The 12639-nt window shown below is 36.8% G+C and overlaps 1 protein-coding gene and 1 long non-coding RNA gene across 8 annotated transcripts in view; one reads left to right on the plus strand and one right to left on the minus strand.

Annotated features, from left to right (window-relative positions):
* The window catches only part of ADGRG6 (adhesion G protein-coupled receptor G6), a 117203-nt gene that overhangs the window by 93869 nt on the left and 10695 nt on the right, over positions 1-12639 (plus strand). For all 6 annotated transcript variants that reach the window (XM_069010531.1, XM_069010534.1, XM_069010535.1 and 3 more), the window contains 6 exons: positions 715-760; positions 2449-2555; positions 5271-5398; positions 6712-6980; positions 8582-8696; positions 9716-9999. In XM_069010531.1, the coding sequence (XP_068866632.1) occupies positions 715-760; positions 2449-2555; positions 5271-5398; positions 6712-6980; positions 8582-8696; positions 9716-9999 (949 nt within the window). The remainder of the gene's footprint in view (positions 1-714; positions 761-2448; positions 2556-5270; positions 5399-6711; positions 6981-8581; positions 8697-9715; positions 10000-12639) is intronic.
* On the minus strand, positions 5324-6620 carry LOC138108209 (uncharacterized). Of its 2 annotated transcripts, none has more exons than XR_011149902.1 (4): positions 6519-6620; positions 6133-6247; positions 5526-5626; positions 5324-5411 (listed from the first exon to the last, which is right to left on the minus strand). It is a non-coding gene; the product is annotated as an uncharacterized lncRNA (long non-coding RNA). The 2 variants fall into 2 exon arrangements; XR_011149901.1 differs by having other exon boundaries at positions 5353-5437.

The following is a 12639-nucleotide window of genomic DNA, read 5'->3' on the forward strand; positions in this document are numbered from 1 at the left end:
GTGGTTTTCAGCAGAGGAATGGACAGAAACACATTAATAAGAGATGACTACAGGAAATTTAGGGAAATACAGACCAAATGCAACCTTATGGCACATACTGTTTCAGTTAGAAAATGTGTGAGCTTGAGTCTGATCTCAGTATCTAATGCAAAAGAGGCAATAGCACTAGAGCCATTAAAGAAAATGTTAAAATGCAATACCTAAGTAAATTGTTTATGTAATGAGAACCTGGTTTGTAATTTTCACAGCTCGATTACCTTTATCTTGCATTGCATTACAATGAATATTTTAAGGTGAGGCAAAACAACCTCCACTTGGGTTCATCGGGCATTGGCACATTTTCGAGGCCTTTCATAGAGGATTCACGGAGAAGCCCTAAGGAAGTAAACAGTAAAAAGTATTTAGATTCTATAAAGACATCATTTTCATGGCTAACTTCAGTGACACAAGAAAACTTCATTATTCTGAGGATGTACAAAAGGAACTGTCGAACAGTACATAGAAGCAGTGCTCTAGATTTTGCAATTTGGACAAATCTGTCTTTTTAGCAGAAAAAACTCTTAATTTGACACGAGACAAGTTTTCAACAATCAAAATGATATGGATTCTTCTGCTGCTTAAATGAAAATATATGCATTGCAATAGCTTTTATAAATGTTGATGAGATTTAGGTCTGAAGATGTATACAAAGTCTACTTTTACATCTATTCTTAGGAAGATCCTAAACCTACCTGTGTCTTCTGGGATATGAACAAAAATGGTGAGTTTAAAAATACTGTAATTTCTTTCATGTGGGGAATAAATGCGTCTGAGTTTTAAAATTGGTCACAGTATTGGCTATTTTGCTTCCAAATCAATCTTTACAGAATTCCGTAAAGTCCATTCAATGAAGTGTGTAATTTCTTCTATTAGTTACTTGTATATTATTAGTATAGTTACATGTAACAGCAAATGTTAAATGCTCCTTTTTAAAGTTTATGTTTAATGCAAATGTTTTTAGGATTTTAAAATTTTCAATTAAGTTTTTCCACTTTTTTCCCATATCTGCAGTTCTTCACTGATCTCTCTGTATCAGCAAATTAAATTATAATGCTACTCAGATACATGAATGGTTCTTAGCCATACTTTTGACTCCTCATGTTTTTAAAAATTGGGTTATATAAGTGTAAGATTTTGACTGTTACAGATCTTAAGCTTTTTTGGTCGCATACGGAAACACACATTAATAAGGCAACATTTTAGAACATTCTTCATTGCTACTGCTAAACCTGTGTGTGATGTTTTACTCAAGCTCTTAATCCTTTGCACAAAGTTGTTCTCTGGGATGACTTTCCAGATCTTGCTGTTTTAGAGATCACTACTGAAATGTTACTCTTCTTTACAATGAAACAGAGCTGTAGGATTTTGGATGGAGAGGTTTAGTACACAGAGTCTTACAAGAAATAAAATTTACCCTCCGAATTTGTACTTCAAAGAAGCAGGAAATACAGACAGAGCAACTGAGGAGAATGCAGGAGGATAAAAATAAGCAAATAATCATAGAAACTAGTTCGGAAGCTGAACTTGAGAATCACATTAAAGGAGAAACACACAAGGAGGAAACTATTCCCAGTGGTTGCTTGAGTGGAGAAGAGTTTTAAGTGGTTTTGGAACATCTTCACAGTATTTTGAGAGAATGTCTTGAATTTGAGTGTTTGATTGTCTTGAAGTTACAGAGCAAATTATGCTGGATTTTGTCAAGAGCTGTGAAAAAAAAAGTCTTTAAGAGTCAAAAATATTAATTATTTTAAAAAACTAGCTCATATTTTGGCAGGGAAAAAAAGAAAAAAGAAATTTTACTTTTTAGCATGTTAATTTTTAAAACTAAAATCTTTCTACTTATTTTTCAGAATGGCCTTTTCAGGTGGGGTGAGTTGGGAATAGTTTACCTTATGTTTTTTTGGAAAGGCCACCAGGGTTCATTGGGATGACCCACTCTGACCTTCTGCATTACATGCTGCAGAAAGGAAGGGCGGGACCCTCTGCTCCTGAGCAATAAAAGCTTTCATGTGCCCAAGGATATATGAGTGGGAGGCAGGCAGGTGTAGACATAACATCAGTGGGGGAAAAAGGAGTTCTGAAACCATCTTATTATTGGGCAAAACTAAGGCATGTCTTAATGTGTGATCCACATAGTAGGTCTTACTCACTAACCAAAAACCTCCCCACCTTTATTATACATCTCTATTGCTTCTGCTCACCAGTCCATTCCTGGGACACTCATCTGGGGTGATTCTCTGCAGAAACTAGGAAATCTGACACTTGCTTCTCTCCTGGTTGTTTTTAGTGCTGGCTCATTCGGTTTGAGAAAGTACTTCTGTGTTTGCACAAGATGAAGTGAGAAATCTGCTAAAAGAGAGGTTGACATGTGTTGGTTGGACAGCAGTTTCTCATGTTTCATTTCCACAGGTGGCAACGGTGGCTGGAACCCTGCGGGCTGCCAAGTGGATGCAGAGTCCAATGAAAATGAAACTGTGTGCTTGTGCAACCACCTCACACATTTTGGGGTCCTAATGGTAGGCAAACTCTCTGCTCACCAAGTTACCTTTCCCAGGAAGAGCAACACAGCTTTTGTGTGGTGTTAAGACAACTCTCATTTTTGTTACTTGAGTTCTTTCTTTTGCATATATTTCTTAAAAATAATAATATGTGGGTTTTTCCCCCCTTATTATCATAAAGTTATCTTTTCATAACAAAGTAGCTAGCGATAAGGATTCAGGAATGAGATAATGAATAAAGTTAGCAATGGAAGAAAATTATTGTTATTTTCATTATTAAATTCTTTACAAGTGGCTAAATATTATTTTTTTAAATTAAAATGTACCCATGAAATTTTTCTAAATTTTAAAAATACTGTGCCACAAAAGACCTAAGATTGAGACTTCTGAGTGATATCAAAATACAAATAACATATTATAACATCCAACTGAATACAACCAAGGCCCAGTACTAATATTTCCACTGGAGACACAGGAAAAAAAAGTGATCTTAATGAGCCCTAAGTTGTAGGGGATCTCTGACATGTCCTTTAACAGTATAATCTGACAAAAGTGACCTGCAGCTGAGGCAGGAGGTATGCAAAAAGAGGGAAGTGAATAAGAAAGAAGTCTAAGTATACTTGAAATTTCCAGATTGAGAAAGTGGGAAGTTGCTTGCAGAAAAAAAAAAAAAAAAAAAAAAGAGAAAAAAAAGAAAAAGCATGAGAAGAAGTTAGAAATGCTGTTTTCAGAACAAAAAGAAGAGAGACTCATTGTCAGGAAAAACAGGGAAAGAAAAACATCCTACAGACGGTAGAAAACTATGAGAATGAAAAGTCAAGGGAGCACAATAATTCTCTTTCATCCTTAGGTCAAAAGGCTGACTTGTCCCTTGCAAATCTAGTTTGCAAATTTGACAAGATTTATCTAATGTCATAAACTATGAAGTGGCACCTTTTGCACAATGTGTAAACCCATATTGGCTGTTTTCTTGCTTGGCTTTAATCCATTTTGGGGATGCCTTATAATACAGGCCTTCTCTCAGAAAAAGACTGCTCACAGAGCACTGGTACAAAACACGTAGCCTGTACTCTGTCAGAGCCTTAAGCAAAGTCTCCAGACAGGGTGGCTAGCAGAGCAAAGCCTATCAGGGAGATGAAAGAGGGAACCATATGGTGCACTTCAGCCTCAGCAGCATAGCTTCCAGCAATTTGCACTTGTGAAGTGTTTTTCAGAGAGAAAAAAAATCCCAACGTGACAAAATGGAATACTGCTATCTTTTCTTAAATTTGGTGGTTGTTTATGCTCAATAACAGGCTGATACGTTTTTTTCCGGCTGAAGTTAACATTCTTTGGCCTGTAAAATATAGCTGCAGAAAATATGTTGGCTCCTGGTCACAGCAGGAATAATTCCTAGGTGGAAGTATTTGGGGTTTGGAGTAACTTGTGGCAGTGTCACATACACTGACTTTTTCAGCTTTGGCCTTCCAGACCCTTCTTAATAGAACTGCTTCACATCATGCCGAGATGTAGATATGAAAGAGCCACAAACTTTGTGTCTTCTTGCAAGCTAAATTATGGTCTTGTTCCACTTTTCACCCCCAAAGGGATAAAGAAAAGGCTTTCTTTAGGATATATTCAATGAGCCCCTTCTCTTCCCTGAATGCTTTAGTGGCAGTAGGAAATAAGGCAGAAGGTCTTAGAATTTGGGCTGCATTCCAGTAGATTTTTACACAGTTTTGACCATTCTAATGGCTTTTCCATTTTAATAATTTCTTCTGACTTTATTTAGATACTAAATTATTTCCAAAGAATACTCTCCTTATGTTTAAATAAACTGTCATATAAGGCTGGAATGGACTGTAAAAGGCTCCTGCCTTTTCCTATGAAGGATGTAAAGTTTTATAGCATTTAATGTTTCTTTTTGATAGCTAGTTTTGCTAGGTACAACAATGACAATGACTGCAGAATTGACATCATTATCTGTTAGTGTTTGCTCACATTTTCTCCAAAGTGATATAAATCCAAACATCCTCATATTTCCTTGTCCTTAAAAAAAGGAAATAGCACTGGCATTTATTCTCAGATGGTACTATGTGGCAGTTACAGTTAGACAGAAAAAAAAGAAAATCCTCAGCATGTTCCTACTTTATTCCCCAATTTTTTTTTTCTGTTGTCCTTTTCACTACTTTTCTGACCAATTCTATTTAAAGTGTAGTTCTTATATCAAAACAGACCCTAAACCCAAAGAGCAATATCTTGCCCTTGGTTTCACCTGTAGATGTTTAGTTACATTGACTCTTATGAACTTTTAATAACAAAAAGGCCAGAAATTCCCCACAATGTTGCACATTTCAATATGAATACTTTTAAGTTACATTTTTCTAAATCTTACATCTTCTGAAAGAGAGTTGTATACACACAACAGGATTAAAAGCCTTGGAAACTGGAGACTTTTCCAGAGAAGGACATTTGAATTCCTGGTACTGAATTATAAGGATCAGAATCAGGCTCTATCTGCCATTCCCAGCAGTTATAATACTTAAAGCACAATGTTTTGAAGAGCTGTGGGAAGGAAGTGAAAGGTGTAACAACTGTAGACCAAGTACACACAGTAAAAATGACCCCCAGTGTCAAGGTTATAGTGGTGTTTCCAAAGTGCTTTTCAGTTTTATTGACTAATTACCAAAAAGACTGCTGTGCTCAGAGAAAAGGTGCTGGCTACAACTGAAGTCTCTTCCTTCTCTCTCCCAGGACCTTCAGAGAACCGTGACGCAAATTGACCCACAGAATACCAAGGTCCTGACCTTTATCACTTACATAGGCTGTGGAATATCTGCTATATTTTCAGCTGCAACTCTTCTGACATACATTGCATTTGAGTAAGTACCAATTCTGTGAACAACATCACAAGGAAGTAACTGTACGTGCAGAATAAAATAAGTTAGTTACATGGTTAGTCTGGTTTTTTTGCCTAGGAGGGGAAATCTGTGTTCGAAAAAATCAAACCTGCAAAATCAGAGTCACAGTGTTGTAAAGTGGAAATTTTTTTAAGGGGACATGAGTTCAGAGTCTTTCGTCCAGTTTCTTCTGTGTTGTGCTGCTCAGACCTGGGAATAAGGTGAATGTGTATCAAAATTTTCCTTTTGGGAATCCTCTAGATTTTGAACAGATAGGTATTATTTTAAAATTCTCAAAGAGGCTTTTTATAAAAACCAAACAAAACTTGCCTATGCAGGCATAACAGGTTCTAAGTTTAAAAAGAGAAATTTCTAATTAGAGGAATTACATTTTATACCCCTTCAGAAAGAAGTGGGAAGAGAAAGGAAATTAAAATAAATTATAAAGTGTTACAAGAATTTCAACAGAACTCCTGCTGAAATGTGAAAGTGACTCAAGAGAAAGCAAAAATTTTGAAGTAGTACAGTTCTGTGAACAGTAAAAAGAGAAAATGAAGTCATGTTAACACAAAGAAAGCATTCTGCCAGTAACAGGACAGGACATAGTAGCTGCTAAAGAAGGATAATTTTCTGGGGACAGAAGTGGGGGAGGGGGGCTGGAGAAGGGGGTTTTCAAGTTTTAAATAACTTCAGTGATTGCATTCCTATTACATTACCTATGGTATAGCGTTCTGGTTCAAGCTGGTAGAAATTGTTTGCTGCCCCCCACTACCCACATTTTAATGGAGAGCAGTTTGAAAAAATTACTTGTTCTTCAGTCTTCCTAAGATCCTGTTTAAAAACAAACAGAAAACCACATCCACTGGACAATACATTCCAAAACTTAGGCTAAGATTTACATACCAAATGATCACAGATGACCTTCTGGTCAGCTGTATTTTTTTTGTTTTCATTTCCTTCCATTTTTATTTAAAATAAAAAGTACTAGCTTATACTTAATTTGAAAGATTGGTTTGGGGTCTTTTTCAATAAAACAAATCAGTTGCTAAAATATTGCAGCAGTTAATTAACTCATTATGGACCCAAAGAACTGGTAGCTTACCCCCAACCACACATAGCTGAAGCCTTCAACAATCCCTCACAGAAATACACACCACTATGTCTTACTGCACAAACCCAGCTGGAGGGGGTTCCCTGTGCTTTTATTGACTTTGTGAAGGGGTAAACCCAGCTGCAATAGGTGGTTTGTGTAACTGCAGAAGGTTAATCATGTGCACCTGTGTTTCTCTCATTAGGAAGTTGCGAAGAGATTATCCATCCAAAATCCTGATGAATCTGAGCACAGCCCTGCTCTTCCTTAACCTGATTTTTCTTCTTGATGGCTGGATTGCATCCTTTGATATTGACGGCCTCTGCATAGCTGTAGCTGCACTTTTGCACTTTTTTCTCCTGGCCACCTTTACATGGATGGGACTGGAAGCTGTTCACATGTATATTGCTCTAGTGAAGGTGTTCAACACGTATATACGGCGATACATACTGAAGTTCTGCATCGTTGGCTGGGGTGAGTTCAGTAGATGCAATATTTACATAAAATGTATGCTGCTGTATAAATGTTCTCTATAAATGCTGCTATATAAAAGCTCTCTATCAGAAATGCAGAGTAGAATTAATAATATCAGTGTGTTGTTTCCTTACCCCAGCCTGCAGCAATGCCAGCATGCAGGCAGCCCTCTCTGTCACCAAGTTCCCCCATGTGATTCTGTGTAAATAACACTCTAGCTGGCACTCTCCACCCAGAGCAGCTCACAGCCCCAGAATGAGCAGAGAGACCAGATAAACTGGTCTTGTTTTCCAAAGAGGCCAGAATGGGAGAGGGGAAATGTGAGTGTTGTGTCAGAGACGGAGAACTGTGTCAACCCACTGAATGCAGAAACTCTTACAGTTACTGCAAAGCCTATGGAGGTTTTGCACTGACTTTCAAAAACTTTAAGTACAGCTTAAATTTTCTTGCCAATAAATACAAGCCTACTGTGGAATCAGAAACAACCAAAATTTTCTGAGATTCAGCACAATGTTTAAACCACAAAGAGATCCTGGCTGCCCTAAGCAATGTACACAGCAGGACTTAAATGGAAAAAGGAATACTGAAAAATAACTGCGAGGCTCAAGCAGCAAGACTTTTATTCTTCATTTTTGTCTGTATCAGGAATCTGTGGTTTCTCCCTGAATGAACATATTGTGTTTGAAATAATACAGCACAATACTAAGCCATTAACCTTACGGCTAGAGCACTGACCTCGGTACAGCTGATAATTGATGTCTTTCCATTGGCAGCTAGCATCCTCTTTGGCAACCTCAGCAGAGGACAAGGACTGAGTGGTCGGAAAAGCAAATTAACCTCTTCCCCTTTGAATCTGTTCTGTTATAGCAAGGATAAGGCATGTAAATAAGGCATATCAGGAAACGTACATTTCTTTTGTGTGAGCTGTACCTTTCTGCAGAGTTCTCCTCTGCATAGTTGTCTACTTTCCCCAAACACTCCCTCTGCTTTTTTATTAAGAAATACATAGTTTGTTTTATGGAACCGAGGGGAGCACATATAAGTAAAGTATATATAATATGTATAATGCTGTAGAAGATATGTAATATGCGATATATAATATAATGTGGTTGAGAGAAGCAGTGGAGAAATTGCAGGTTTAAGTTCATGTTCCCCAGTTACACAGCCTAATGAATTCACATTAGCATGAAAAAAATCCCTCAAAAAATTCCTAATACCGTCCCTCCACTAGACCTCATTTTTGCAATAATTTGTTAATCTCACTATATAATGAGAGCCTGTGTGCAGTTGCAAATTTAACTTTGGGTAATTAAGGGATATTATTTTACTTTAGTTTATTGTTTTAGTTTCCTTATCACATACTAAACTTCTTATACCTTACAGAACATTACAGGGCTTATTCATTAATGCCTCTTAATTACTTTAATAGTTCTATATATTTGTACTGTTTGAAAAATTGTTTCCTTCTACCTTCTCAGTGCAGTTTTCTCAGGATACTCTGTACTAAAACTATAGGGATGGAGACATCAGTAATTCAGCTTAGCATGGTGAATTTGAAAGTTTAGGAGATTTGAAAGCTCACCAGATTTCTTGTGTTACAGGTTTGCCAGCTCTGGTGATAGCAATTGTTTTAGCAAGTGCTAATACAAATGCAAGTCATGTTTATGGCAAAGAGTTATACGGTAGAGGTGCTAACGGGCAAGGAGGGGATGACTTGTGAGTATTTCTTTCACTGTCTTAAAATTCAGCATTTATAGTTGCTTTGCAAAAGTCAATGGTCCATTAAGCAAGCAAAAAGGGCAAAACTGTCTTCTGAATGATTAGAATCTGTAATGTGAAGAAGGCTGTTAGAGAAATTGGAGGGAAATCTGCTTTACCCAATGCCAGGTACAAACATGTCTCTGGCAAAGAATAATTTATAGGTTTTGTCATGAAAATAAAATAAAAATACCTGTTTTGGTTTGTCTTAAATGAAAGGTATATTTTCTAGGTAAGAGCAAAGAAAGAAATTGTATAAAAATAGTTTCCTTTGTAAATAAACCAACCGTTTGCCAATGTAGTTCAATAGTCCTCTGTGTTCTTCTCTTGATGTCCAGATAGTAACTCCAAATGCCAAAATTTTTATGTGAGTGCTCTTTTCCTTGCCTAGTGAAGCTTCATCATGATAAATAAAACTTCCATTTTTTAATTTTATTATAGTATCATGCTGAGCATTCAGGCCATTTTCTGCAAGAGAAATTAGTTAGGTCTCTCACATGGCTGACTGTCAAATGGCTGCCTCAAAAGTCCTGCTACTTCTCCAGTCGTGTTCAAGTTCTCCTTTAGCTCCAGTGGCAGAAACTTCAGATTTTTGACACTGAAGATCCAAGTTTGCCCATTCTGTTTTTAAAGCATTCAAAGTTTCACACAGATGACAGCAGTGAATTTCTTTGTACTTTTTGCATTATAGGATTGCAGTTCCCACTGCTTCCCACCTTTTTAATTAGCTTTGACTAAAATGGGTTACAGCCCTCAGATTTCTCATATGTTAACACTATAGGCCATGGTCATTTAAGGTGCCTCTGGGCTTCATCCTGTTTCCAAACAGAAAATGGACAAAGGTTTCATTTTACACTGTAGCTCTGCATTAGTGGTGTCAGAAATCGGCTCATTTTCCTTTAGTCATATGAATAATTCCATTAACCAAAAATGATCCCTTTTCTTTTTCTTTTTTTTTTTTTTTTTTTTTTTTACAGCTGCTGGATCAAGAATGAAGTTGTCTTTTATGTGACTTGTGCTGGCTACTTTGGAATCATGTTTCTAATGAATGTTGCCATGTTTATTGTGGTGATGGTGCAAATCTGCGGGAGGAATGGGAAAAGAACCAATCGGAGCCTGAAGGAAGAGATCCTGAGGAACCTGCGTAGTGTGGTCAGCCTGACCTTCCTCCTGGGCATGACATGGGGCTTTGCCTTTTTTGCCTGGGGTCCCTTAACTCTTCCTTTCTTGTACCTCTTCTCAATTTTCAATTCATTGCAAGGTAAGCTGAATTTTTGTTCTATGAATGAATAATATTTGATCTGTTACTGTTCTGGGGCTTACTATGTCCAGTGATTGGACTAGGGAACACATATCTGAGCTCTCTAGGTTTTTCTTTGATGCTAAACCATCAATAGTTTCCCCTTATGTGGAATAATGATACCAACTACACCTGGGTTGAATATCTTACATAAACTCATTATGGTTTCAAGGTCTTTTTCCATAACATGAACTATATTGTAAATAGAGCTCTTCCTAGCTAACAGTCTGCAGTGTTCTCTGTTGAGACACATGCTGTATGACCTTCACCATTTCCTTTCACTGATTATAACAAATATAGAAAGCCTTTTTCCTTAATTTATTCCTGTAGAAAATCTCTAAAACTCATAACTATTTTATTAAGGCATGAGAAACTCGTAAAATAAACTTCAGTCCTGTCTCAGTGTGGAGATATAGCAGAGACATATGGGATATTCTTTGCTTTAGAAAAATCCAGTGACTGTTATAGTCAGTTTATTTTTCTTTCCTTTATTCAAGTTTTCATTATTTTACTTTTCCAGCATAGTTTGCCTTCCTGAAAAATGCTGTAAATTGTAATCAAATGGTTAAAAATTACAGAATTATATAGCTGACATTTAAAAACATTCAGCTCAGAGCTAAAATTTGCATATGTTTCAACTGCCTTAAAATTCTCTACCAGTGCTTGCCCTACCCACCTATAAAGAACAACTAAAAATTTAATGAAGAGAAAACCCCAAGGAGGTCATTGGAAGTGCATGTGTTATACCACACACATATTGATATAAAAAAAAAATCTGCCTGGGAAAAAAAAAACAAAACAAAAAACAAATTCAAGAATATCATTGAAGGAACATGTGTTATGCAACACAAATATTGAGATAAGAATTAAATTTTCTTAGGGTCAGCAAAATACTTTCTCTTTAGGGAAAAAGTACTTAATGTCACCCTGTGCAGATTTTATCTGATACAGTTGAGGTGTATTTACTGTGCTGAAAGATTTCTTGAGCTTTCATGGGAAGAGAATAATGGTGTGGGTTTTTGTTTGGGTCAGTTTCAACCTAAAATGCTAAGAAAAATGACAAAAAATATTTGGATGTGGTGCTCTTACTAGAGACTGTTTTTTCCAAATGACAGATTCTGATACTCCCCTAGCAGCATAATGAAGTATTTAGTGCATTGTGTCTGTGTTAGAAATTTAGAAGGGCCTAGAGAGATCAGAAGTATGGGAAGAACATGAAAAAAGATTTAAACTCTGAAAAGCTTGCCAAGGGTCAAATTGATCAAGTTCTCTGCAACTAGAATTTCCAGTGCAGTTAATTAAGCTTGTAAGTGCAGAGTGCATACAAGGCTGACCACCACTGCTTAAGTCTCCATGGGGTAATAGCACTATTTAATGGAAAATGAATATTTGGAAGGCAGTTAAGTCAGAAGATGAAACTGAAAAAGATGAGAAGTAAATGTAAAAAGAAGATTGATGAGCTTTCCATGGATTGTGGTAGCAATGATGGTGCAGTCTATGCTCAGGCATGTTATATCAAGCAATAGGAAATAACAATCTTCTATCTGAAAGTACGTATTGCTGTGTCAGAAAGAGCTAGGCAAAGCTAAAGAATAAAGGAAGAGGATGTTTAAAATCCCATATAACTGGTGCAGTGTTCATGTAGCAGTAAGGGGATGGAATGGGGCAAATCTTTATCAGGAAGCATTTCCTAGCAGCAAAAAATGTTTGAATATGGCAAGTCTTTCATCAGTATTAGCAGCTCGATTATGGAGATGTTGGTAAACGCGTCTATTCTCTCTTAAGTTTTTGAAAGCTGCATGAACATTTGAAGCTATACCAGCAGCCTCCATCAGCAATTTTTTGGGCACTGGCAATGAAAAAGCAAATTGCAGCAACTGCTAGTGTTACTGTACTTTGCTATTTCCTCTACATAGGAAATTATTTTTCTCTCCTTGACACTCAGAGTAAAATATCTGGGAACATTTCTTTTTTGGCTGCTCATTTTATATATATGCCTGGGCAAGCCAAATACTTTCATATCAGAGCCAAGCAAGAGCCAAGCCTAGGGTCTGATTTGTCTCTGGGAAACAAAACCAAAGCTGTACTACTAAAAGCACGTTGTAAACTTAATGAATAATGAAATACAGAGAAAAAAGTTCTGGAGACCAAGCCCAGACAGGGCAAAGGCAAAGTACTTAATGCAGTACATTTGTTTTGCATTACTATGGAATATGCATTTTCTTTTTAACTGTTCAGAGCATTCACTGCAATTTAATTAAGCATCAGTTTACTAAGTTTGTAAGCTTTGTAGAAGCCCTGAGAGGAATTTTGGGCCACAACCAGCTTTATACCTCTAACCCTGTAAGAGCTGCCAGTGGTTGCATTGGACTTGCTCTGTGATTTAAACAAACCACATAGAAAAATATTTTACTAAATGCAAATACAGTATCCATAATCCAAGAGAAACTACGTTTGAGATGCATTAAGGTGATGCCTTTTTTAAAATGTGCTTTTCCTTTTTTTCCCCATCAGCTCTTGAAAAATTTTGTAAAAATTGTGTTTCATGACCCAACCCCTACCTAAAGTTAACTGATTTCAGAGGTTTCAGCCTGGCTTGGT

The sequence above is a fragment of the Aphelocoma coerulescens genome, chromosome 3 (assembly GCF_041296385.1).
Source record: "Aphelocoma coerulescens isolate FSJ_1873_10779 chromosome 3, UR_Acoe_1.0, whole genome shotgun sequence".
Lineage (NCBI taxonomy): Eukaryota > Metazoa > Chordata > Aves > Passeriformes > Corvidae > Aphelocoma > Aphelocoma coerulescens.